The sequence below is a fragment of the Maylandia zebra genome, linkage group LG10, assembly GCF_041146795.1.
Source record: "Maylandia zebra isolate NMK-2024a linkage group LG10, Mzebra_GT3a, whole genome shotgun sequence".
NCBI classification, from domain to species: domain Eukaryota; kingdom Metazoa; phylum Chordata; class Actinopteri; order Cichliformes; family Cichlidae; genus Maylandia; species Maylandia zebra.
The window spans coordinates 22,790,582-22,814,977 of record NC_135176.1 but is presented as its reverse complement, the minus strand read 5'-3'; the positions used below and the strand labels follow the sequence as shown (position 1 = coordinate 22,814,977).

Here is a 24,396-nt window from a genome sequence, read left to right as displayed (position 1 = left end):
GACTGCTAGGCAACAGGGCTGCAGCAGAGGCACTGGTGCAGATTCAAGATGACTTCCCTCTTCCACTGGTCCCCGCCTGCCTCCCCATGCCCCCCTCCTTACAGACACGAGGATCTCTGCCACAGCTAATGGAGGTCTCCTCTAATGTCCTCCTCCTCCTCACCCCCTTTGACCTATTTTGTCGCACTCGAGTTTTCCAGGACCGTTCCCTTTCATTAAGCACCATGAAGGAGATATTAGTACTTTGCATCCCACTTTATGAGCGCTTCTCCCTCCAGTCCGGTGAAAGTGGAAAAAACGTGTGTGTCGATGTCAGCATAGTAGTAAGAACAACATCCTGCCGTCTATTTTTTATTACTGCCGGCTTGTGTAACAGAAAATGACAGCTTCCCGTGCAGTAATAGGCGTTTTATTTTTGGCACTTTGTTCTTTGTTAAGAGCTGAATGACAAGTTTGTTTGGATTTCTTTCCATCTGAACTTCACAGTGTTTTGCTTCCAGAAATATAACAGATCAGCACTTGTAAGAAGTTGTATCTGTAGCAGACAAAAGATCTCACTACTGACTGAAGTGTATCAAAAGAAAAAAAGCAGGTGGAAGGAACACATTTCCTTATAATTCAGATTTCTAGCATAATTTCATCAGCTTAGTTTAAAGAAAGGCATTAACAGCCTCTACATTTGTTTGAGCTGAGAATACTACTTGTGAGAGCGACTTTAGATAGTTGTAATGTTTGCATGATTCTTGTGTTAACGCTAATCCACCAGCTGGACTAAATTAGTGATTAAGACAGCAGTTTAATCAGTGCCAAAGCTTTGAGAATAGGTCATGCGCACTTCATAGAGTGGGCATAAGTTTCTGGTAAAAATTGTGCTTAGATTGTCACCCGCAGGGAAACACAGTGTATTAATTATAAATTTTATCATATCCAGAAAATCTTCCAATAAAACTATATGTATAAAATATTATTTCTTCATTTCAAGCTGTTTCAATGCCACATTCAGGAAATAAACTGAATCATCTGAAAGCTTTTGTAATGTATTATTTTTTAAGACAAATGTAATTTAAGCTCTGCTGATTTGATGCTGAATTTTTTTAATGATTTATGTTTTTTGGCACCTGCAAGGCCAAGCTTGAAACCTGGATCCCCCGTAGCCGGTTACCAAGATTACGTGAAGTACCCTCAGAAGGTCTGCTAGATGATGTTAATGCAGCACTACGGACAATACCTACAACCACGATTACCGACACTAACAAGCTGATCTACAATACGGCAGCAGTGATCAGTGAGATGCTTGGCTACAAGTTGAACAGCCACAAGGGGCAGTACCCTCCATGGAGAAGGAGGCTAGAGGGCAAGATCAAAGTAGCACGGAGGGAGGTTAGCCAACTAACGGAGTTGCAGAAAGGTGCGACAAAGAAGGTGCATAAGAAATACAGCAAGCTGTCCATACCTGAGGCCTTGGAAACTGCCAAGCAAAGACTCACAGCCTTGGCCAGCCGCTTGAGGAGGTACACCAGAGAGATAGAAGGCAGGAGAATAAACCAGCTGTTCTCCACAGAACCAGCAAAGGTGTACTCTCAGTGGCAAGGGAACAATAAGAGAACAGCACCACCAAGGCTGGAGACGGAGCAATACTGGAAGAGCATATGGGAGAAGGACGCAACCCATAACGGCAATGCTCAGTGGCTAGTGGATCTGAGGGCAGACCACAGCGACCTCCCTGAACAGGGTCCAGTAACCATCACAGTGGCAGATATCCAAGAAAGGGTCTCCAGTATGAAGAGTTGGACAGCACCAGGGCCCGACATGGTTCACGCCTACTGGCTAAAGAAGCTGACTGCACTCCACGAGCGTCTGGCAGCACAAATGAACCAGCTGCTAGTTAACGAGAGACACCCGGAATGGCTAACCGAAGGTCGGACGGTCCTGATCCCCAAGGACCCCAAGAAGGGACCGGTCCCCTCCAACTACCGACCAATAACCTGCCTCAGTACTACATGGAAGCTCCTGTCAGGCATCATATCGGCTAAGATGAACAGGCACATGGGTCAATACATGAGTGGGACACAGAAAGGAATTGGCAAGAATACCAGAGGCGCAAAACACCAGCTACTGGTAGACAGAACAGTCAGCCGAGACTGCAAGACCAGACTGACCAACCTGTGCACTGCCTGGATTGATTACAAGAAGGCCTATGACTCAATGCCCCACAGCTGGATACTGGAATGCTTAGAATTGTACAAGATCAATGGGACCCTAAGAGCCTTCATCAGGAACTCAATGGGGATGTGGCGTACAACACTAGAGGCCAACTCCAAGCCCATAGCACAAGTCACCATCAAGTGCGGGATCTACCAAGGAGATGCTCTGTCCCCACTGCTGTTCTGCATAGGCCTGAACCCCCTCAGTGAGATCATTAACAAGACTGGCTACGGATACCGACTACGGAATGGAGCAGTTGTCAGCCACCTCCTGTACATGGATGACATCAAGCTGTATGCCAAGAGTGAACGAGACATCGATTCACTGATCCACACTACCAGGCTATACAGCAATGACATTGGAATGTCGTTCGGACTGGAGAAGTGTAGTCGGATGGTAACAAAGAGAGGGAAGGTAGTCAGAACTGAGGGGATTGAACTACCAGAAGGCAACATTGCAGACATAGAGGACAGTTACAAGTACCTGGGGATCCCGCAGGCAAATGGGAACCATGAAGAGGCCGCTAGAAAGGCTGCAACCACCAAGTACCTGCAGAGGGTCAGGCAAGTCCTGAGGAGTCAGCTGAATGGTAAGAACAAGATCCGGGCCATCAACACCTACGCCCTGCCCGTGATCAGGTACCCTGCTGGGGTAATAGGCTGGCCAAAGGAGGAGATAGAAGCCACTGACATAAAGACAAGAAAGCTCCTTACCATGCATGGAGGGTTTCACCCCAAGTCCAGCACCCTGAGGCTGTACGCTAAGCGGAAGGAAGGGGGCCGGGGACTGGTGAGTGTCAGCACCACAGTCCAGGATGAGACAACGAACATCCAAGAATACATTGGGAAGATGGCCCCAACTGACCGAGTGCTCAGTGAATACCTCAGGCAGCAGAAACCCAAGAAAGAGGAGGGAGACGAGGAACCATCATGGAAGGACAGGCCCCTGCACGGTATGTACCACCGGCAGATAGAGGAGGTGGCTGATATCCAGAAATCCTACCAGTGGCTGGACAAAGCTGGACTGAAAGACAGCACAGAGGCACTAATCATGGCAGCACAAGAACAAGCTCTGAGTACAAGATCCATAGAGGCTGGGGTCTATCACACCAGGCAAGACCCCAGGTGCAGGCTGTGTAAAGATGCCCCAGAGACAATCCAGCACATAACAGCAGGGTGCAAGATGCTAGCAGGCAAGGCATACATGGAACGCCATAACCAAGTGGCCGGCATAGTGTACAGGAACATCTGTGCCGAGTATAACCTGGAAGTCCCGAGGTCAAAATGGGAGATGCCCCCAAGGGTGGTGGAGAATGACCGAGCTAAGATCCTGTGGGACTTCCAGATACAGACGGACAAAATGGTGGTGGCTAACCAACCGGACATAGTGGTGGTAGACAAACAGAAGAAGACGGCCGTAGTGATCGATGTAGCGGTTCCGAATGACAGCAATATCAGGAAGAAGGAACACGAGAAGCTGGAGAAATACCAAGGGCTCAGAGAAGAGCTCAAGAGGATGTGGAGGGTGAAGGTAACGGTGGTCCCCGTGGTAATCGGAGCACTAGGTGCGGTGACTCCCAAGCTAGGCGAGTGGCTCCAGCAGATCCCGGGAATAACATCGGAGATCTCTGTCCAGAAGAGCGCAGTCCTGGGAACAGCTAAGATACTGCGCAGGACCCTCAAGCTCCCAGGCCTCTGGTAGAGGACCCGAGCTTGAAGGATAAACCGCCTGTAGGGGCGTGCTGGGTGTTTTTTTTATATTTATATATAACAATGCAAGTACAGTGCAGTATATACTTATACTGGTGTACTGACTTTCATAAATAGTAACTGTAAAAAAAAACTGGAAGGAAAACAACTGGTACACTTTGAGTACTGAATCGGCTGCATGGAGTAGTCCTTGCAAATGTGTAATTTCTAATAGTGGCTACTATTTACTGCCAACCCAGGGAGACCTTTCCATTTCAAAGAGTCGGTGCTGCAATAGTTATGCGATTGACAAATGAGGACATAGTTAGTGACCCTGGGAAGAGCAAGTCAAGATCAAGATCAACATCGTTCATGTCTCTTGTGCATATTCTGAAGAGCCAAATCCCACAACCCCCCCCCCCCCCCCCCCCCCCCCAAAAAAAAAATCCCCCCAAAAAACCAGAATAGCATTTATCACCCTTCTAAGGTAAAATAAACATTTTCTTCTTATGTCATTAGATTTTTAGAAGTCTAAGGAGCTTGGAAAGAAAAGCGTCTGGACTTCTTTAAGTGGCTTGAAGACGTGGTTTTGTCTCAGTATGACCATTGACTCAGTCAGGAAACAGCTTAGTGACTAAATTATTTATTTTAGCACTGATATGGATAAAATGCTCTGTTTCCCAGTTTTCTGTAAACTCCAGTATGGTACATATTGAGAAATTACGTTTATGCAAACAAAAAATATATTTTTATTATGACATTTTTATTTTCATAATAAAAGAAATGACAATGAAACTTTACAAAAGAGGAATGAAGTACAAATAATTAACTAAAAAATAGTTTCTATAGCTGGCATATTTTGCCTTACCAGATAAAAGAAGGTTTAACAGATTTATATAACAAAACAAATACCAATTACTTACATTTTCCATTATGTTTATAACTTCAGCAGACAACAGGGCCCTTTTCTCTTTTTCACACACCTTAGTTTTCCTTGTAATTGCTCTCAACCTTTGTCTGCTCATACTGAAGCTCTTTCCGAAGCTGTTTGCTTCTACCTGGCTCTGAGCTTTAGCTAGCTTCAGTGTTAGCCATTTTGCCTTTGTTAGCTTCTTTAAAAATATCCGTGTAGGCATTTTAAGTGTCTTATTATGCTTGTTCTCAGAAACATTTACTTGTACTGAATAGCTTCCTAATGATAGCCTACGTTGGCATGTGGCTGTAAATGATGTGTAGATGACTGTTTGCTTCCAACCCTGTGCGTGCGTTGCGCATGTATGAAAGGGACCAGCTCATAATTGGACACATGGGAGGCTAACCCACCAGTAACCAGTCTGGGTCAAGAATGTTGTCAACCTGGAAATTCTGGTCCCTCACCAGTCGAATGATCCCGTAAGAGAAGAAGTTAATTCAAAACAGTAGCCAGACATTGTATTTTCGAAACTTAAATCAATGGCTATTATAGAAAATCCACAATGACTAGTCTACAGCACCTTTCTTCAGCTATGTGTGAGCACAGGCAACTTTGCTCAACAAAGTTAGAGAAAAAAGTAAAATTATGAGGTCTTCTTTGTCTTAGGACCTCATTAAGCTGTCTTTACTCTCCTTTTTGCATCAAGACTGTCAAAGCATGTTATTAGCCGTGCACTGAATCCACCATCTTAAGCCCGCTGTGGTTATGCAGTCCAATCTTAGACTCAGGACTCGTGAATACCACATTAGCCACTGAATGATATTTAATAGTTCTTGTCGAAGCTGCAGCAAAAAGTAACAGCTGTGGCATGAGTTCATTATGTGGACAGTACTGTCTCGTTAAAGATGTAACAAATGTTTTGGTTTATTCCCGTAACCACAGGATAGCACAGAGGGTTGGAATCCACCAGTGTCACTATTACAAAACCACATTTGTCTTGTGGTATAGACAGACTAACAGACAAAAGTTGGACTAAGAATTTCAGAAATGAGGTGATGAGCTATCTCCCTTCACTCACTACTTACAATTTTCTTTCTTGTATGTTGTTTTGATAATCATGAATGTGATGTAGAAAACACATTTTGAAATATTCCATATCTATTCTTTAACAATCTCACCCGCCATGATGTCACATGACATATATTTGTTATAATAATATGAGCAACATTGCTGTTTGTGGTCAGATGAAATGGTTACTGTCACAGTTTGTGGCTGTTTGTCACAGAATTGATGTAAAAGCCACAGTAAATGTTGAGTCTGAGTTTCTGTTAATGAAGTGTGATGAAGAAATGTCAGTGGAAAACGCGTTGTTTTTATTATGTGTCTTTAAAAAGGCTTGACAGTTTGGCCACGCATTCTGCGTCTAGTTCATGGTTTGTATTATTATTGAAACAATTTTTTGGGCATGCTTTTTGCTTTTTAAAAATATCTGTCTTGTTAGATATTGCACCGATGACATGAGCTGCTGGCATGAAGCGTTTCAGCATCTTAGTTTCCGCTGAGTGTAAAAAGAATCTAATGTGAAATGCAGTCCTGAGCAATTCAGCAATGGCCAGTTACTGGGTTGTAACGGAAATGGAAAGCTATTGATTGTTAAGTGATTGCGGTCTCCTGCATGTTGTCATCATCCAGTGGCCAGAAATTGAAAAGGGTAAAATGAGTGTGTGTGTTTGTGTGCGTGCCAGAGAGAGAGGACGGGGGAGGGGGTGTAAGCACTTCAGTAAGTCACCCATGCATGATGGCACACCCATCGCTGCAGTATTATAAATCAGGTAAAACCTCTTCTTGTCTGATGCTGCTGATGTAAGCAGGTCTCTATCTGACTATTAATTCAATAATATTTATATTAGTGATTCTTATTCATGTTAATGAAACAGCAGTGACTCTTAACCATATGTTCCGAGTGATTAAAAAAGAAAAACAAAAAAACTTCCAATTTTAGAGATCCGAGGTAGTCCAGTAGCTTTTGAATCCTTGAGGGATTTTCTTTGAGTCTGGCATGGGACTCAAGGATGAACTGATTAGAACTGAGTGGGCGAATGTCAAAGCTACTGAGACCACAAAATAATTTTTTTAATCTACAAAAATCAGAGGTCAACTTCATTGATACATCACAACATTTTACAAAAACGAATGTCTCATATTTAACACCATAAGTCATGACCAGGAGACAAGATCAGATTTCAGATTTTGCAGAATCAGATTTGGTGGCATTAATTTTTTGTGGGCAGCTGCAACTAATGTATTTTTCCTTTGACTCATTACAAGCTGCTTTTCACCACCATTTAAACTGACAGCTGTAGAGCCGCAACAATTGATCATTAACTTGGTTAACATCAAATTCATCAGGAGCTGTCATTATAACAATAACTGAAAAATCTTTTCTGGGTTATGGTCATCTTAGGTTGTTGATCTGTCAAAGAATGTCAAAAAACGATGAGGAAAATACCATTTAGTCACATGCAAAGGCTGATTTTGTTACAATAGTTTTACAACATTGGGCATCTTTTGTACCTTTTTTTGATTAACTGACAAATTTATCGTCTGTTTCCTTTACTGGAATGCTATGAAAGTTGTCTGTGTGCACTCCCTATTCACATTCAGTAATGTTGTCATGTTAAATTATTATGACAGAGCACTCTTTGGAAGGCGTTCTCTCTAAGCTAATGAAGGCATTGAGCTTTGCAGCATGATCTATGCTAGTGTGGTGTTCCAGGAGTTGATGACTGTGTGTTGTAATGTGTTGCTTCAGGGTGTGGTTGCTTGGGAAGACTCTGGGTTCTGGTTCGCACTAGTCCATCACTACCACCACCACCACCTAATATGTGCAATCACTACCACACAACTCATGAATAGCCACATTGTGTGTCTTTTAGCTCAGCAGATATTCGAGCTATGTACACGATAATACTTTTATTTTTCCTGTTGTTATGTTCAAAGGAATTGCTGCAGTTTATTATAATGATGAAACTCTGGGTCCACGGCCAGGGGCTGTAAATTGTTGCACACATCTGCTGATGGGAAAATATGGTGTGTTCCTCTTAGCAGACCAAGGAAAGACCAAGTCTTGCCATTTTAGAGACTGGGTATATAAATAAGGCTATATTTTTTGGTTTTCAGTGTAATGTCGATGCTTTTTTAAAAGAACTAATTCGATTACTAATCCATTTTAGTAAAAAATTAATAAATATAAAAAATAAAATAACTAATTATCTCGTGAAGGTTACACGGAAGTTAAATACTGCAGGTCGCAACAAATTTTTCAGTATTGATTATTTTATTTGTCATCTATTCGAAAAAATGTCACAAGTCTCACATCACAAGCTCCAACACCTGAGGATGACATGTGCAGAAGCCTTGTTTTGTCCTAAAAACAGTTCTAAACAGAAAAGAATTAAACCTATATCCTGATAATTAAAGCAGTTTTTTAAAATTTGTGAAGCAGATAAGTGCAAATATTTGTTGATTGTGCCTGAAATTCACTGGGTAATTTAACTCAGACATACTTTAAGAAACTGACCATTTATAGCAGCAATGAGGAAGCGGACAGGAGAATGGATTCTCCCAAATAAATATACCTTTGAACCCTATTGTTAAATCATAAGTGTAGAGCTCCACATATAAGGAGAAGATTGGGGTGGTGGAATGAAGTGAAGGGAAAAAAGCTTTGTCATGAAGTCATTGTGATAAGGTTATCCAAGGCTAAATTTCCTAAGGCATTAATATGTTCAATTACTTACATCATATTTGTTTTATTGAGCAAGTCCTGTATGAAGAAGATATCTTGCCCTTGCTCATTTTGTGAGCAAGGGCACGTCTGTAAACCCTTAACCCTGTTGTACAGTCAATTGTACATTCAACCAGTCAGCAAAGCCAGCATATCAGCGAAACCAGGCGCACCCTGTCTCTCCTCTCTTGCTTCTCTCCCTCTCGTCAACCTGTTGCCATGGCAATGGCCTGCTAGAGTCGGCCCATGGTGCAGCAGCAAATTGTTCTTGTCTGACTGTGTGGCGTCATGACAACACCCAAATCAGGCCACAAAACATCAAAAGGTGTTGGCAAAAGGCTCCTCAGACTTAGTGTTGCTTTTTTAGTTTTACTTTGGAACATGTTCGTTAACACTGTAGGGATTATATAATATTTGCATTATTTTGTAACACAGATCAGAAATTGTCTGCTTTATGAAATGATTGAGTGATCAGTTGGTGATCGCATTCGGTCTATTGGATAAAATGATTACGCTGAGAAAAAAAACATTGACGGTTAAAATTATTGCGTAACAGAATCTGGATAAATGTGGTTACGATGTTAATCCATGACCTTAAAAGCGGCTTGAGCTTCAACGACATCAGCCTCCCAGATGACATCCCTGTCTGGAGAAATTTTCATTTTAAAAGAAGGGAAAGGTCTGCAAATTATGGTGATTTACTGGACCCCCTTTCAAGTAAAGGAGCAAAAGACTGAAGGATGCTGTTTAACCTCCTGACACCAGAGCTGTTGTTTGGGGAGCCTTTTTACTTTTTTCTAGCTATGTGTGAATTCTTTTTACATACTTTGTTACATGCATGTCCCCTTGTGAGAACATGCTCACAAGGGGACATTAGGTTTATTTTACAGCACAACACAAGTAGAATGAAGTGTGTGATGCAAACAAAGCCAGGATGTAATGTCCCCATGTGTGGATGCAGGAGGTTATAATACTCTGTACCCAGAGCTCTTCACATATATATGGGTCCATAGTCAGTTTATGTATCAGTGCAACCAGTATTTTGTCACAGATCTGACATGATCCAGATATTGAATGTCATGTAATCATCTGCCATCTGAAAAGTGGGTAATGAGTTGACACTAGTTGATGTTCATCAAATAAATGAAGACATTTCCTCCCAAATCTTGCTTGTTTTTCTGGGCACGCAGACTTACTGGGTGGTCCATATAGTTATGCTATGTGAGATGTGTTTGCTTGTGACACGGCCACCACATGTACCCCTCTCTAGCAGCCATGAATGAAACATTGTTCATATCCTGTGGGTGGAAAGAAATAAGGAGATAATCTCACTACAGACAAACAGAGTACAGTTCTAATTCTTGTACAGTAATATTGTGACTTAGGCAAGTAAATTTCCAGTAGAGGATGATTTACTATGTCTAAACAAATTTTCTTGGCACAACGTTGCATAGAATCATAATTGTTATCGTATTTCATCCCCTCCAACCCCACCCTCCCTCCTTTTCCCTCCACTCTGCCCATCTCTTTCTCTACAGAGCGACAGGCTTCTGATCAAAGGCGGAAGGATTGTTAATGATGATCAGTCCTTCCATGCCGATATCTACATGGAGGATGGCCTCATTAAGTAAGTATTCCACTGTCCTCTTTTCTGCTCTGCTCACACCTCTTCCCATTTGGTTTCGTCCCTCCACTTATAGTTCACCTCATCAACTATTTTCTATCTGGGCTATGTGGTATCTTACTTGTCCCCTTTATATTTAAATCCTTCTCTCCCCTGAAGGTGCATAGTGCTGCTGTAGAAATTCAAATATTTTACTTTTCTAAAACTCTGAAACACAGATAATTCTAAAGTTCTTGAAGAAATTCAAAATCAAAGGGCTTCTTTTGAAATAATTATCTATACCAGGGTAAAACAGTATTAAAAAATGTGAAAAGAGCACCTTGGGCCTTAAAGATTATCTTCAAGAGTTTAATCATGATTAGATTGTTAGTTTTTGAATGCTATTTGATCCTAAGACAGTAGTGGTTAAAAACTGGTTGCTCCACTTGCAATGATAGTTTTAAAGTTTAAGTGAAGAGCAGATATTACAGTCTAAGTGAACACCAGCTACATAATGAATAGCAGTCTTATAAACACTTCCTCCAAAACACTGATGAGGAAATCTGAAACAATTTAAGAATTATGACATGAATGCAGACTGAATGAATGAAGCTAACAATCTGAACTTGTTGCGGTAACAGTTAAACTGATAACAGCTGTTCTTGACCGGGCTGGGGTAGGACAGTGGAACTGTCTCACTCGCTTTCCCCGTTGTTCTGTTGCCACTTGAATTCCCAGTTGTCCCTGTTGCCCCTAAGTGAGGCAGCTCAGAGAGAGGAGCCCACAGAAAGACTGGTGTTGCATGATAAACACCCACATGCCGGCGGCACTATTGGACTGTTGGCAAACTCACAGAGACTCTGGCTTCTGCCTGCCTGTCTAACTTGTGTCTTCTATAAAAATACTTTTTAGCAGAAGCGAAATGTTAATGTGTTGGGATGGTGACATTGTCCCGCTTCAGGCTAGGTTGACTTTGTTTCAGTTAGTTTTTTTCTGCTTTAGATTTATACGCATTAAACGTTTTTTTGCCTTTTACTATGTTGTCTTCCTTTCTGGAATAATTTGGTTCCCTGAATTTGAATAATTGGCATCTCAGCTTTGATAAATAATCAAAAAGGGGAAGTAATACTTATATTATGTTTGTGTACATTTATGGACAGGTTTTAATATAGTTACGATAACATCATCTTCACTTGACAGGCAGATTGGTGACAATCTGATTGTGCCTGGTGGTGTGAAAACCATTGAGGCCAACGGGAAGATGGTGATCCCTGGTGGTATCGACATCCACACCCACTTCCAGATGCCGTACCGTGGAACCACAACTGTGGATGACTTTGCCCAGGGATCAAAGGCCGCTCTTGCTGGTGGGACAACCATGATCGGTAAGAGCTGCAGGAAAGGTCACCCACGCAGTGAAGCTGATAATAGTAAAGCTTTTTCAGAAAAAAAGCTAAAAAGAAAATGCAGTGAGGGGAGGGATGGCTGAACGCCAGACAGAGGAAAAGAGAAAGGGAGGCATGGGAAAAGGTTTTGGTCCCACTACGAAAGAGGACCATACAAAAGACTGAGCGTAGGGGGCGATGACTGGTGGGGGTTATAGAGTGAAACACTACTCCCAAAGAAATAGGGCATCAGTGTCGTACTCCCATGTCTGGTTTGACTACAGCCTTTTCTTTTGTGGATTTGTGAACTTCATGTAGGTTAGGGATGAGATGCTGTCACAGTTGGTAGATGCTGCAGTTTCATTAAAACTTCTTTTGGGCTGACTGCTCCTCTGCTGCCTGTTGGCCCTGTTTTCAAACAGACAAAGCCACTAACAGGCGTGCTACTGTAGTAAGCTCTATTCATGAGCTCCATTCATAGAGGGATTATATTCCAAGTGGAAATGTGTACTCTGCTGTCTGCTTGTGTGTTTTTTGTTTTTTTATATCGTACATGTCTGTCTTAACTAGCAAATGAGGTTGTGTTGAGAGATGGTGAACAAAAAAAGTGTGGACACTGAGCGTTTGCCATTGTTTTGTGTGTGTGTGTGTCTGTGTGTATGTATGCGACTGCTGTTTTCAGCTATATCCTATTAACATAAGCAGATTGGGTTTTCTTTAATAAGATAAAGAAGGCAGTCAGGTGGCAAGGCAGCAGGAGGCCTTATTTTATTAGAGCTGAGTTAGATGTAGCAGGATATTTTGTGCACTGTGATCCTGTTGTGTCCACAAACAGAAACACAAACTCGTACTGTGTGCTTTTCAATCTGCACAGAAAACCATGCAAATATACACATTATGTATGTAATTATATGTGCTTGTGCTTATGCAAGCAGCATCCATGCAAAGCATTCATGATGCATTTAAGAACTTGCATCGAAATGTGCACCATTCCTATTAATAAAAAATGTGATCGTGGCTACACAGAAAATATAAAAGTAGGTAAAGTCGCTCAATTTTTGTGCAAGGACACCTGTACCCAGATAGAGATGTACAAAATGCAATGTGACATCTGACAAGGTTATTTCCCACTGGCTGAGCACTGCAGGAATTCAGACAGACAGCTGATTATGCAAGATAAACAATGCAGGGAGAAAGTAAAAGCACCAGCAGACAGATCCTGACGCTGCCCTCTCTTTGTCTCCTTACGTGTGACTATGCCCACCCCACTTGTGTCAACTCTTTGCCACTTCATCTGTCATTTCGCTTTTTGCATTCATCTTCTTTCTGTCTGATAATACTTGTCTTCCTTTATTCTTCAGTGGACCATGTGATGTCAGAACCTGGTACCAGTCTGATAGAGGCCCATGACCAGTGGAGGCAGTGGGCTGATGAGAAAGCCTGCTGCGACTACTCTCTCCATGTGGACATCACCCACTGGAATGACAGCGTAAAGCAGGAGGTGGATAATCTCATCAAGGAAAAGGGTGGGTCTTGATGGCGTGCTATAAGAGCTTCGTGGGTGAGGGGGGGTGGAGTGCTTTGGGAGATTTTGTTTAAAAGTAGTTAAAGAAATTAAACTTTACATAAAACGTTTCACATTTTATCTTTCTCTCATGTTGACTTACTGTTTTTGCAGGAGTGAACTCATTCCAGGTGTACATGGCGTACAAGGACTACTACCAGATGAGCAACAGTGAGGTAGAGCGCCTTAAATGTAGCACACACTTTAAAGACCAGGTTTTGCTGTTTTAATATCTGTGTTAAAACTCTTTTTGTTCTCAGCAGTCATCTTTCCCCGCATGTTTGATGTGCAGGGATGGGAGAAAAATCAACAGTTTTGAAAAATGCCAGGCTCAGTGCAAAATTTGCTTTGGTGTTGCTATCTTTCCAACTCGGCTCAGCGACGAGATGGTGCCTTTGAAGAGACACAGCTGCAACTTTTTAATTCTGAAAGCTATTTTAAGTTACCGAAGGCCTAATATTAGTTTTGCACTGAATTGTTGAGGACTGTTGCTTTTGTCCTCAATTCATCATACATTAGAAAAGGGCTCACTTCATGGCCTTTATTATTATTTCACCGTGTCACAAACTCCCAGTTGCAGTCAATGTAAAATGAGTCATTGCCAACTTCCTGTAACTTCACAGTCAACATGCAAAAAAGAAATGGCCGTGACTTGGCTCCAATGGTGACAAAGTGTCTAAAAAAGGACTACGTAATTATTGTTCACAGCCTTTGATTTATGCGTACTGCGATTTTATAAGGACTCAAAAAACAGTGGAAAGCCAGAGGGTGTGAGGCAGGACTCTGTTTCTCATACAGCCGTACCTAATTTGGTTGGTCAAAGGAGCACGTTTCAACTGAAATAGTCCAGCCTGAAAAACTGATGTCATGCAGCTCGCTAAGGAACTGTGGCACAGCAACATAACAACAACTGCAGTTCATCCACATGACTCTCACCATTTCTGGAGACCACACACAATAATTGCAGCGTGTCGGAGTAGACATCATGTAAATTGTGGGCTTCTTTTAAATTGTGGCTTATGGGTGACCTCTGAGTTAAAAAGGAGTGCCCTTTCTTTGAGTAAACAGTGAGGCAGGATTTGAAATATAAAAGAAGTGCCACTGTAATTTCAATCTTTCTATCTTTCTCATCCAGCTCTATGAGGTCTTTACCTTCTTGGCAGAGCGGGGAGGCATCGCTCAGGTCCACGCTGAAAATGGCGAGATCATCGCTGAGGTAACAATGGAAACGAGTGCACTAACAGACACCTTTCTTCTCCATTGCTTCCTCACTGCCTCATTTTTCTTTTTTTCTGAACTTTTGTGCCCGGTCCAACTCTGTGATATGTTTTTGTTTAGTATGATTTATTTCAGTTTAGTTCACTTCAGTTCACTTTTCTAGTCTTATCACAGTGCATCTCCACTACTTAGAGACTAAACACACTGTCACTGATGAGAGGGAGACTGTTTCCTGTAGGACTGTAATGTGTGGGTGTAGTTTATACAGGGCTGTGCCGTTTTGTGGACAAATGAAAGTGAATCAACCGTAATAGGTGATGGATCGAGAGGGCTGGTATTAGTCAGAGCTCCAGACCATGCCTGGATTCTGTCACTGTGTGTGTATGCGGGTGCGTGTTGGATCTGATTCATCGCAATTCTCAGCTCTCCTATCCAGTTTGCAACTTTAACTTGGAAGTCTGATTTCCATCTGTAAGACCAACATGTCTGAACACTTGATTATGTCATGTACTGTACTTTAGACCACCTAAGATAGAGGTGTCTTGTTTAGATTTGCTGCCAGAGCCGCCCCTGATTATGTTCAAGCTTTTATTACTCAAAGTTCTAGATGCACCCAAGGGGTGGGTCACATCTTTGCTTTTGCAGATGATGTGGTTCTACTGGCTTCAACCTTAAGCATACACTGGAGATGTTTGTGGCCAAGTGCAAAGCTGCAGGGGGAGAAGTAGCAACTCTGAACCTGAGGATATGCTTTACAACCTGATTCACTAGTCCAGGTTGGGGCAGGGTCTTCTTCATATTTGGCAATGAGTTGTGAACAATGGCCAAAAGAATATTAATATAATATTGCTGTTACAAGTGGCAGAAATTAGCTTTCTCCCATGGGTGTCTGGACACATCCTTAGAAGAGTTCAGTCTTTCTTCTTACTCTGCATTAAAAAATCTCTGTTAAGGTGGATTAGGTATCTGACTAGTGTCCCTCCTAGGTGAGTGTTTTGGTCTTTTGGCTGGACCCCACCCCACTTCTCAGCTAGCTTGGGAAGCTCTCTGTTATAACAACAGCCATGGAAAAGCATAGAAACAAATGCCAAAGGACAGCTTCTCATCTTCAAATGGCCAATAAATGCCGGTTTGAGATAAACTCCCCTCTCAAAGCTCATGTACTGAAAGTTCAGTTACTTTTTTCCTGAAAGGGTTTGCAACTTCCATAATTCCCATATCCTATAACTTTTTCCTGACTCTATGTTTCCTTGGAGCGAGATCAGCAATGCTAGATTTCTAAACTTTTCCAAACATATTTAGCCATAGGGCCATTTATTGTAACAACTTCATGAGCATCTCCTGAAGGCAGCATAAGTATTAGAAATGCACCTTGAAAAACTTAGGTTGTAACTGCTTTTGCTTGCCCAATGTAGGCAGCCAGGCAGCCTCTTCTGTGTGAGTTTGGGGAAGGGGAACAGTCTCAGCGCAGCAATGTTGATCAGAGCCACAAATTTGTTTCGTGTAGTAACACAGCTGGGATTCCTCTCATTTGTAGACATGTCTAGATTTTCCGTGTCTGTCATCAACAGGTCCTGCTCCTTGCAACAAAGTTTTTCTCCTCAGATAGCTGAGGGGAGCACTGACCACAGGAATGCCACTAGTTTCTTCAGTTACAGTACAAGTTGTCTTGCCTTTGGCTGATATAGTCTCAGTCTTTAATTTTAGCTGCCTGACCAATCGTAGGCTTCTAAGACAGAGTATTACTGATTTTCCACTGGTATGAGATGCTCGCTTAAAGCCTTATTTGCAGAAGCATGTCACCGTAATACATTTTCAACTCACAGACAGTCGCTCTAAATGACACTATGCAAGGAAAGGTACAAACTAATGCCTAAGAAAACTAACCTGAAAGCAGAGTTTTTGCTTTTAGGTGATGTTCTGAAAGTGAAATTTTCCTTGCTCTGAGCCGTGCACAGACCCACATGTTAAAACTGCTGTTCGTGTACTTAACACACGCAGAACTAATCAGAAACGGTTTATCATTCTGAAGTTTGTAGACTGATGAAGACCTCCCAGAAAGTTCTACATACTGTACATTATGTCTATAAACTGAGCAGCTAACAGTTGACTTTTTGCATGTGTGTTGAACAGGAGCAGGCCCGGATGCTGCAGATGGGTATCACTGGACCAGAGGGGCATGTGCTGAGCAGGCCAGAAGAGGTCTAACATTCACACATCATACACTATATTAAATATTAGCTACTATGCATCATTTGCATGTGCAAGCATTTTGAAAGGGACTGTCCTAAAAAAGTATTCAAATAAATTAGCCATGTTATAATTTATCATTTTTTTGTGCAAACAGTACAAACATGGTTGTGCATGTAAAGAATCACATTCTGCACAGTGACATTTTTGGACTGGTCCTCAGACACACACGTTGTTCCTGTTACACACATGTGGTTTCAGATACATTTGAGACACTGGGTGAAAAAAAAGTCTCTTGTTCCATCCAGTTTTTGCTGTGAATGTTTCTTCAGCAAACAACAAAAATCAAAGCCACACTTTCAGCTCAACGACTTGTCTGGGATTTTCCATTCTGTGCTGCTGCAGAGGGTTCCGGTCCCACCAGTATCATAATGTCAAGTAGCTGAGTGGAGTCTTAAGAATCTAGAAATTGGTAACATGATTTTCTTAAGCAGGCAAAGTCAGACAAGTATTTCTCTATTAGTGTACACTATCTTATTCAGTACTAATCCAGTGGTCATTGAAGCCAGACTGAACCTCTGGACTCAAAGAAAACAGTGTTTCCATCATATGGAGGCAGTGACGTTTCTACTTGAAACCTTTGTAGAATTTTGTATTTAAAGTCATTTTTAGTTCTCGTTAGCCAGCATTTACAAATATGGAGATGAAGATTTCAGAAATGCAATAATCACAATAAAACACCAGGTGCTTTTCGTTGTGGACATGTGTCTAAAATGTGTCCAATATGTTTGCTTTTAAAGCCTCCCACCTTAGAAAATCTGCAAGTACTGGGTGTTAGTCTGACCTCACTTAAGTTTCTTTTAAACATTTGTTTGCTGATCGCATTAAATTTAACTACTCAAACACAATATAACTGAAACAATCCTTGACTTTCCCAGTTTTAAAATTATAAGCTTCTCCTTGTCGTTCGGGTTCAAAACAAATTATTCAAATGATACAGCTCCAAAAATGTATAATTTGCTGTGGTCGTGATATTTGAAGTTTGTTTGACAAAATCTTAATGGGAAAAACATTCCCGAGTCAACCGCATTGTGCTCTTTCGTCTGTAGCTGGAGGCAGAGGCGGTATTTCGTGCCATCACCATCGCCAGCCAAACCAACTGTCCGCTCTACGTGACACGGGTCATGAGCAAGAGTGCTGCTGACATCATCTCACAGGCCCGGAAAAAAGGTAAAAAGCAGAATTTGTCCTGGGCCTTTATATGTTTTTTTTTTCTTTTTCTGTGTTTTCCAAGACTAGAAATGTGCACGCTGAGTTGTCTCTGTTTGGTATAATGAAAAAAATATCCCACTCTTAGAGTAACATTCAGCTTTGTTGTTCAGGTCTTTTCTGTGGTTGAGCTGTCACACACACTTTTCCTTAGAGGATAGAACAGATGTGAACCAAGAGCCTGCCTGGCATAGATGGATTGTGAAATTAACAATTTTTGAGAATGTAATGAAAACAAGAAGAGAAGAACAATATGTGTTTGAATGTCTTTGGTGGAAAGCCAAATGAGGTTTTAACACACCAGATTGCTGACCTCAGATAGCCTTCTCTGCACTCAGGTGAATCCATTAGGAGCATTTATGAGCTTGACACATTTGTTTGGCTCCATTCCCGAGCTGTTATATGAAAACCAGGAAATAATAATGTATGTTAGTGCAAGGGACTATGAAGAAGCATAAGAGCACACGTGTTAGTGACAGGACTCAAACCGTGCATGAAAGAGAACAACCTCAGCTGCAACTGAGCAAGTGGAATTTGTGCATTGCCAATGCTGGCATGGTTCCCCTGCTGGAAACTTTCACATGAATTGCCAAAGCTTTTAGCGAGACTAAACTGCTGACAAAATAAAAATAAAGGTGCACTAACGCAATTGATGATTATGCAAATGGATACCCTCACACTGGGCACTTTGTTGACGTCTAACAAAGTTTTGACTGATTTTCTTTTCCCAGGAAATGTTGTGTTTGGGGAGCCAATCACAGCCAGTCTGGGCACTGATGGGACACATTACTGGAGCAAGAATTGGGCCAAAGCAGCTTCTTTTGTAACATCACCTCCTCTTAGCCCCGATCCTACCACTCCAGACTATCTGAACACACTCCTGTCCAGGTACACATCCCCTTTGCAACTTCATTTTGCATGTGCAGAAACGTTGTTGTTTGTAAGTGCCATGAACACCACTGTGTTGTAAAATTATAGCTATTAAAGTTTAGATTTTAGATTTAGATACATCCAAAGTTTGTGTTTCTTATGAAGAATCAGCAATTGTTGTGCAAGAAATGGACTTCATCTGGTAAGTGAGTTACTGCTTCATGTGGAAACAGGAAACATTAGTAATGGTTTACACTGGAAGGACAAACTCTGGCACGCTGCATACTTCTTTACTTTCAGTCCCCCTTCTGTTTTGTTTTGCTTCTCCTGCTGAAGTAGAAGCATATTTACTTATGTTTACAGAACTTTAATGCTGTACACAGACTTTACTGTCCTGGTGTAATACCTTCAGTATGCCTCTTCTCCTCCCAGTGGAGACCTGAGTGTGACTGGCAGCGCTCACTGCACCTTCAGCGTGGCCCAGAAGGCCATTGGCAAGGATGACTTCACCCAGATCCCAGAAGGTGTCAATGGAGTGGAGGAGAGGATGGCTCTCATTTGGGACAAAGCTGTGGTGAGGACAATCACATACTGATAGAGGCGCATGGTGACGTTTATTTTTTATTTTTATCTTGATTCATTTTATTTTTACGATTTTCCCAGAGGAACATCAGCAACTTTATGTCCCTTAGCTTTGTTTTAGCAGTCACCTGTTGTGTTTCACTCAGCAGCTCCACTATGTCACTCTCTGTGCCTCTTTTACATGTCCATCCATGTCTGTTTTTCCCCTTTAAACAGCACTCTAGCCTTATTTTTTTCTCTATATCACTGTGTCCGTATAATTAACATGCAGCCTTGTTTAGCTTTGCCGTAAAGTGCATTGCTGGCTCTGAAATTTGGGTAGGCTTTTAAACATAAAACTCAATACATTTCCTCAGCACAAGTACTTAGAATCCTGGCTCACACCAAACTTGGACCGACTGTCAGTAGGCCTATTTTTAAAAGGTTGACAAAGGTTAGCTGTTTTCCCTGCTTCCACTCATCTTCTAAGAAATCCCCCATTAATGACAGCTTCATAGTTTAATGCTAAAATATTGAACCTTCACTTACACATAGTATCTTATGTTGAGAGATTTAAATGTAAGAAAAATGCATCATCTGAAACTGTTTTTATGGATATTTTCTCAAAGTTTAAAAACGTCCTCCATGCATTTACATTAATACTACAAATACACCATTCAGCTAATTGAATAATGTGTCTTCAGTAGTAGGACTACATGCTGTAGGGTGTGCTCCATAATGCTAATATATGGATAATGGATACAGTCTCAACATTTCCAGTAATATTTGCTCGTGCATTGTGCTTGTTTTGCTCTCAGACTACAGGTAAGATGGATGAGAACATGTTTGTGGGCGTCACCAGCACTAACGCAGCCAAGATCCTGAACCTGTACCCTCGTAAGGGTCGGATTGCTGTGGGCTCTGATGCCGATCTGGTCATCTGGGACACAGACGCCATTCGCACCATCACTGCCAAGACACACAACTCAGTATGTACTCAGACCAAAGTATCAGTTAAATTCAATTCGCAGGTCCTGGCTCTTTTTTTTTTTTTTTTTTTTTTTTTAACTTTTTTTGCTTCCCTTTCTACTTGTTTTACATTTATGCTGTAAAACCATAGGCACTGTAATGCTTCACAAGTTCTCACAAAAACCTTATTTGATTTAGTTGGTTAAATATAACAGCTGTGTTACAAAAAAACCCCCCAAAACATCTGGTATTTTTTAAAATAAGAAAAAAAGAAAAATTGTGCTTTAAAGGGTGAGATGTATTTTTGGGCAGGGGGACAGACAAGTAGAATGTACGATCGGAGGTAAGTGTCTGCATCTGTGTGCAAGAGGCAAAGAAAAAGAGAGACTGAGGAAGAGAGAGGGAGAAAGGGAGACTGGGAGTAAGTTAGGGAGGGGAAAAAAAAGCACATTTTTGAGCAGCTTCCAGAGAGGTCTGAGTACCTCGGAACGGAAATGAATTCTCAGTGGATCTTCACTAATTCCACTCCACACTGGGCTCACCACAAGACCAGGTCTCAATGCTGAGACTCAATACATTCAAAACTCCTTAATAATGATGAAGCAGTTATTTATTAAAAAAAAAAAAAAGATTTATGCCGTGCTTATTCAACAAAATCAGACAAACAGCAAACAAACAATGATGCAAATGCTGCCAAAATGTCTAGTTCAGCAGAACTGAAGTTAATCCACAGAGAATGTATGTGCTGTATAATCAAGAGGTATTTCCTTCCTCTATATCACTTTCACTTGCACAGATCCTCCAAAATACATGAATAATTGGAAAAGTGGGTTTAAAGAATGGCTCTCATTGTATGAGATTCTGTTACTGTAAACACTAATATTTCAGCTGGTTTCATAAAACCTTGGAGATTTTGGACATCTGTATACACTGCTTGTTGGCGAGCTGCACGTCTCATAAGTAGAAAGCAACTTTGGTTGAAATGTATTTTTGATTTCATGGGAAACATCTCACACAATATGCAGCCTGGACCAGAGGTGATAGTGCACACCATTTCCTCCTGCTTCCCAATGCACTGACTTATGTATAATATTATAGGTTAGCACTTGGGGTTTTTTTTTCACATTAAAGAAATGTTTTGTCACATTTTCCTAAGAGAGCGGGTGGAAACGAGTGTAAAAAGGTCAGCAGAATGTAAATGAATAACCCTTTTAAACTGCACTTAAGGCCATTCGAAATCTGAGCGTCTTTGTGTGTAGTTATGAGTTCAGAGTTCGATACTGAAAGTGAAATTACATTAGAAATGTGAAACTGCATCCTGTTGTACACTCTTACAGTTTAAGCCGAGGGCCTCGCACACATTGTGCTCCGCACATACACACTATGTGTACAGTATGCACGGTATATATGAGTAATGAGGTTTCTGCCATTACACAGATGTTAAAGATTCCTCTCGGGCCGCTCAGCAGCAGAGGAAGTGTCCGCACAGGAAATTACGGCTTCAGCAGCCTAGGACAAATCCTGCTTTTGCATAAACACTGTCCACGAGCAGGGAGAGTATGCATTAGCTGAAAAGCTAGTAATATCTAAATTGATCGCAGGAATGATGAATTGAAACGTGTAGATTTCAGTTTGTCTTGCTTAAAGGCTCGATGACATTTGTTTTTGTTGGAAGACGAGACTATGGCGCTGTCTCCAGATGGAGGAACAAGACGTGAAACAGAGAGAAGTGGACTAATAATATGCCTTCTCTAAATGTGGAGTACATCCACCGAGGATCCATGGGTTCTTGCATAATGATGTCACCCCTTTCCTTTCCTCCTAGTTGTCCTTCCAGCTGTAAAACCACAGAGAGAAGCAGATGACCAGAATCACAGCAGCTCCCACTTCAAATAAATCTCTCTTAAGGAGAACCATTGCAGGCAAAACAATTGTTTTTTCGTGCCCTGATCAATTTTTAAATGTGGGGCCTGTTTTTCTTCAGCGACATGCTTTCTTTCAGACTACAGAGAAAAAAAGTTTCCAAAACACACGTTCAAGTGCTTATTCAAAGACAACTAGTCTACTGGACATTAATATACATAAGCACACATTTCATTAGATTGTCTAAATGTAAGCTAAGTAGTCTACATTGTATCCTATTGTCTTCAAGTGTCTTGCCTTAATGGGCAGCAAAATCAAACGGGAGCTGACCTGCTTACCAGCGTACTGTGTTGGGGAATGCTTTCCCTGAACTGTGTTATATCTCAGTGTGTTATCAGTAAACCCACATCTGGTTTTGATTGCTTGTTGTTGTCAACATAAAATACATAGATGTGCATAAGGGTATTTGGATACATAGAGAAGAACAGGCAGCATTACTGTTGGACACTGAGAGCCCGCTCAGATTAGTCATGACATCATGTTTGGCATGCAGCGAGTCTTAGTTATGTCCTGTTCTGGCCTGAATTTGGATGGCAGTAGAAAACAGGGCCGTGTGCAGAGGAAATAAGCAACAATGGAATGAGGGGAGGGGACCATCAGAGATTACACATACATACAAAAAAAAAGGAAGTTGGCACAAGGAAAAATGGAGGAGGATGAACAGCACAACATGGTTAAAAAATGCAAAGGATTACAGAAATCAAGCAAGAGAAGGCAAGGGAGTGAAAACATTAAGAAGTGGACAACTGGAAAGAGCATTAGAAAGAAAAGTGAAAGAGCATACGGAGCCAGAAGAAGGGAAGGGCGGTGATACTACAAAGTACTATGAAGGCATCTGAGCCCAGCTGGATGAGGGCAGCTGTTTGTACATGCCAAACAGACAAGTGTAAAGAACTAGGTGATGAATGATAACGAATTCGAGAAAGAGAGTTAAGTTTTAACCTCTTCTCCTCAGTCATTGAAGAGTACATTTAGCATATAACTAATAGGAAACTTTATCTAATAAACACTAGTTTCTTTGCCGCTGCAACAATCTTTGACAATATCATATGTGTGCTTTTAGGCTGCTGAATACAATATCTTTGAGGGCATGGAGCTGCGTGGCGCCCCACTAGTGGTGATTTGCCAGGGTAAGATCGTTTTGGAAGATGGAAACCTTCACGCCACCTCCGGAGTGGGCCGCTTCATTCCCTGCTCTCCCTTCCCTGACTTTGCCTATAAGCGTATTAAAGCCAGGAAGCAGGTAAGTGCAGTTATTCTTCTTTTAAAGCCTACATTTTACATGTGGTAATATAGTTAGTGTATAAAACTTGAACTGAACAACATGAACTCCGTTACAGCACTGTTAGATTGCCAGAATAACAATAACATAACTAGAAAACCATAGAATACAAAGGAAATGGGGAAAACAACTCAGTGAAGGACTTTAAGGCCTTCTAGGATGTACCTAAAGGAAAGGAGAGTCTAGGGTGAAATGGAAGTAAGGATGGCGGGGAGAAAAGAGGGCAGCCATGGAGGAGGCAATGAAGTGGGATGTGGGGGAGATATAATAACTCTGACATCACCCTCCAAGGTTCAGCCACAGGGCACTGACTGTGCTTACACGCTGTAAGGTCCATACACTGAGGGTGGTCATGGCTTTGTCATCTCGGATTAATAAAGATACATTGACTTTGGATTTGGATAACACTTTTAGAGAGACCTACCGCACACGCTAAGAGGATTACTCATACTATTAAACTTGCATTTTAACTTTAGACTCTCGATTTTAAAAGATATTTAGGAAGGTGGCTTTGATTACAGCAAGAGCCACTGAGTAGCTGAGGTTGGAGAGAACTTGATGCTTTCTTGATACATAGGGAGTTTGTTTTTATGCTAAGCTATACATGCTTGATGCTTCATACTCAGCATACAGACATGGGAGTGGTATCAGTTGGCAGTAAGGTGTAAAACATATTGTCCATATTTATTTCCTGAATAGGTGGGAAATCAAGGAGAACTTGTGAAAATATCCGAATAGAAAAATATAAACATGTAGAAACTTAGAGGACCCAAACTAAAGGTAAATTAAATGTTAATGTGCAGTCAGGGCCAAACCCAGAAAGCTACTGTAGTCAAGTAGCACTATTTCATTAGACACCCACCCTAAAGTATTACTCATCTGTTCAAAGTGTGAGAAATGGGCCCATTTAACCATGTGATGTATAGCAGCTTATACTTAAAGCAGCCCCTGCTTACTGCTCTCTTGCCA

At 41.5% G+C, this 24,396-nt stretch overlaps 1 protein-coding gene across 3 annotated transcripts in view; it reads left to right on the top strand.

Annotated features, from left to right (window-relative positions):
- Window positions 1-24,396, top strand: part of dpysl3 (dihydropyrimidinase like 3) — a 45,498-nt gene that overhangs the window by 14,214 nt on the left and 6,888 nt on the right. For all 3 annotated transcript variants that reach the window (XM_076889343.1, XM_076889342.1, XM_014414218.3), the window contains exons 2-12: window positions 10,132-10,220; window positions 11,397-11,581; window positions 12,943-13,107; window positions 13,260-13,321; window positions 14,281-14,361; window positions 16,497-16,565; window positions 17,663-17,783; window positions 18,554-18,710; window positions 19,125-19,266; window positions 20,072-20,242; window positions 23,209-23,388. In XM_076889343.1, the coding sequence (XP_076745458.1) occupies window positions 10,132-10,220; window positions 11,397-11,581; window positions 12,943-13,107; window positions 13,260-13,321; window positions 14,281-14,361; window positions 16,497-16,565; window positions 17,663-17,783; window positions 18,554-18,710; window positions 19,125-19,266; window positions 20,072-20,242; window positions 23,209-23,388 (1,422 nt within the window). The remainder of the gene's footprint in view (window positions 1-10,131; window positions 10,221-11,396; window positions 11,582-12,942; window positions 13,108-13,259; window positions 13,322-14,280; window positions 14,362-16,496; window positions 16,566-17,662; window positions 17,784-18,553; window positions 18,711-19,124; window positions 19,267-20,071; window positions 20,243-23,208; window positions 23,389-24,396) is intronic.